This window comes from Lipotes vexillifer, unplaced genomic scaffold (genome assembly GCF_000442215.2).
Source record: "Lipotes vexillifer unplaced genomic scaffold, Lipotes_vexillifer_v1.1 scaffold500, whole genome shotgun sequence".
Taxonomy (NCBI): Eukaryota; Metazoa; Chordata; class Mammalia; order Artiodactyla; family Lipotidae; genus Lipotes; species Lipotes vexillifer.
The window spans coordinates 1,538,883-1,542,341 of record NW_006778765.1 but is presented as its reverse complement, the minus strand read 5'-3'; the positions used below and the strand labels follow the sequence as shown (position 1 = coordinate 1,542,341).

The window sequence follows — 3,459 nt, the reverse complement described above, 5'->3', positions numbered from 1 at the left end:
TCGGCCCCTCGGCAGCCCGCCCGTTCGCCGGGCTCCGCCCCGGCTCTGCGCCGCCGCCGCCGCCTCCAGCAGCCGCCGCCATGAAGCTGACCGACAGCGTGCTGCGGAGCTTCCGCGTCGCCAAGGTGTTCCGCGAGAACTCGGACAAGATTAACTGCTTCGACTTCAGCCCCAACGGCGAGACGGTCATCTCGAGCAGCGACGACGACTCCATCGTGCTCTATGACTGCCAGGAGGGCAAGTGAGTGCACCGGTGGCCTTGGGCCCGGGTCTGAGTCCCTCCCGCCCTCCCCGTCGTGGCCCTGCGCTTCCCCCGCGGCCCGCCCTCTAACCCGGTCTGGCCCGCGGCCTGTATCGCACACGCTCCTGCTGGGGCCGCGTCCCCTCAGAAGCCGTCCGGGAGACCTTTTTTTTTCTTTTAAAATAACGATAGCAACAACAGTAATCATTTTTTGTTTTGTCTGCCTTCGGTCTCCTCACAGAGAGCCTTAGCATCTATGGCCAAACCACACCTTGACCTTGACCTTTAAACGCAGGGTCCGCCCACCGCTGCCCCAGCTGGTAGCTTTTCCGCTCCTCTGACTCCGTCGAAGGTGCCAGTCGGCTGTGGCCCCCGCTCAGAACCGCAGAGGCTGTTCTGCTGCTTCGTTCAGCAGCGGCAGCTCGCTCTCTCTGCCCTCTACTCGGTGACCTCGACTCAGCCCTGGCACTTCACCCGACCCCTGCCCCTCAGCTTCCCGCCGCCCTTCTACCGGAAGGCCGCGTGGGTTGCAGTTGTTTGCGGTCAGGATTTATTTGTTGCCTCTTTGGGCCCCCTGACATTTACTTTCTGGTCCAAATAATTCTCTTGTTCCCTCAGTCCCGATGCCCACGTTTATAGTTAACTTTTTACCTGTATCCGAAACTTTTCCTTTTTGCCAGACACACCTGGCTGTCGCATCCCAACCTGAATGTGAACCTCCTAGTAGAACAAAGAAAGCATCGTCTGACAATTTCGTGTTTCTTCTTATACTTTTTTAAAAAATTATAATTTATGGTCCTCTTGGACTTATCATAATTCCGAGTCTGATCATGACATTTCTAGGTTGTCCCAAGTCCTATGGAGACTTACCACACCTGTATCTCTGCAAGATCTTAAAAGCACAGCTTTTTGCCTTTTTCCCTGGGGACCTGTCAGCTTCCCCTCACCCCTGCCCCAGACTTGCTTTCTCCAAATCCTTGCTAAATTGTGATCTCCTGTTTGAATCCTTGGGTTTTTCTTTACCTTCTCCAGCTGTTCCTTTTGTCTGTTTTGTTTAAACCAATGTCTTCTATAAACTTTCTTTTGGAAATTGTCTCTTCATTTGTGAATTTGGTTATCTGAAGTAATGCTGTATTGGTCTGGGCTATATTGTTCTGCCCAATTTTTCCCCATTTGGGCTGTGGAAAAAGTATTATGTAACTGGCTCTGGGTCTGCTTGCGGTATGTGGAAGAGTGGCCTATAGTGGTGGTCCTGAGGGAAGAGAGAATTGTTAGCTGGACTGATGCTGAGAGATGTGAGTCAATGTTATTCATTTCATAGATGGGTTTTCGTCCAGGTCTGGCCACTTGCATTAGCCTGGAATAGAGAGTAACGTATAAAGCTAGGGTGGAGATTGGGGTTGTGGGGTCCTGGAGCTAGAAGTAAATTGAAGCTGACTTGCTTGAAATGTTTAGTGCTTGTGCACAGATTAGAACTTCTCCCTGGATGAATTTGAGGATGGAGATGTATATCCTCATTCAAAGAAAATGAAGGTTGTGGCAGCATTTCTTCACAGTTTCTCTCCAAATACTGCATAATTTATGCGGTTGGTTAGGAATGACATTGACTTGAAGGCTGTCTTGTTAAAAGTAAAATGTTAATTTTATAACATTATGCAGTTTATTCATTCATGTAGCATTTTTACATAATTACAAACTTGCAGAAAAGTTACATCATTGTTTCAAAGAACTCCCAGGATCCAATAATTGGTTACATTTTGCTCTGTTTGCTTTGTCATTCTCTGTAGAGAGAGAGAGACACACACACACACACACACACACACACAATTTTTTCTTTCACACACACACACACACACACACACAATTTTTTCTTTCCCTGAACCATTAGGGAGTAATTTGGAGGTATCAAGCCCCTTTATCCTAAACACTTCAGCATGGATTTTCTAAGCTCAAGGACGTTTTCTTAGGTAACCAGAGTACAGTTATCCAAATTAGGGAATTTAACATTGATACAATAGTATACAGCACACTCTTTAAAATATTCGTATGGATTAATTGTGACCTTGTTTCATTGTGATCTGTGGTCAAAGAGCAACCTGATAGGAGACCTGGGTTCTAGTTTGGCCTTGTGACCAGGTATGTGACATTGGTCAGATCACTTCGCTGGCCTCTAGGAATCTGTGATCCTAAGTGGTAATGTGAAGAAAAAATTTGCCACTAGTGTAGGTCAAACCAACATTGGAAGAAAAGTAACATTTTCTTGGAAGGCACAGTATCTTTATTAGATGGTACTAATGTTGGGAGTTTGAAAATGGCTAAAATAAGGTTCTTTATGCTTAATATTTTCCATGTGTACTGTTCACTTAAACTTTCTTTGTAATAGAGTTCATCCATTGAGTGATTTTTTAAATTTTTTTTTATTTTAATTTTTTGGCTGCACTACATAGCATGTGGGATCTTAGTTCCCCAACCAGGGATCGAACCTGCAGTCCCTGCATACAGTCTTAACCACTGGGCCTCCAGGGAAGTCCCGAGTGTTTTGTTTTGTTTTGTTTTTTTTAATTTGAAAGTATACAAAGGATATTATCTGTGGTAGGTGATGCGAATTATTCAGAGAGAAGGATTTAATATTATTTATTCGTACCTGATCACCAGAATCATAGTTTGTGCAGAGAAGCTTACCACAATATTTGTGAAAGAATGATATGCATAAGCTCTGTAAGATCCTCTGGAATGAATGCATTAGGATCTTGCTTTCAAACTAGGAAATGATATGAGGTAAAAGATTTATGTTATTAAGAACAAAGTCTCAGGTTAATACTATGGATATATTTGGATATGGATATATTTGGATATGGGTGTATTTGAGACAAATAGGCTGTATATAAGTGGAACTGAAAATTTTCCTTTAACATTGGTTCTTCAGGCTCTGTCTTCATTATTGTAGGGTAAATACTGAGATAAGTAAGCTTCTGTTTCCATTGGTAGGAGCAAAGTCAACTATCTTTTGAGAGCAAGCACGCATTCACATGCTCGTTCACTCACTCACTGGTTACCACACAGTAACTACGTGGCAGAACCCAGGGTGGTGGACTTAACAAGGTAGCATTTGAGCTGTTCTTTTTGTTTATTTGATCTTTCAGTAAAGGTAAAAATGTGGAAAATTCAGTGCATTTGGAGTTAGAAGTCTTGTTTGTAAATAGGTTTAATGTAGGGAA

General features: G+C 44.0%; 1 protein-coding gene across 1 annotated transcript in view; it reads left to right on the top strand.

Annotated features, from left to right (window-relative positions):
- The first annotated feature begins 45 nt into the window (after nucleotides 1-45).
- The window catches only part of WDR82 (WD repeat domain 82), a 15,082-nt gene continuing 11,668 nt past the window's right edge, over nucleotides 46-3,459 (top strand). The window contains exon 1 of the mRNA XM_007451853.1: nucleotides 46-241. Within this exon, the coding sequence (XP_007451915.1) occupies nucleotides 81-241 (161 nt within the window). The 5' untranslated portion in view covers nucleotides 46-80. The remainder of the gene's footprint in view (nucleotides 242-3,459) is intronic.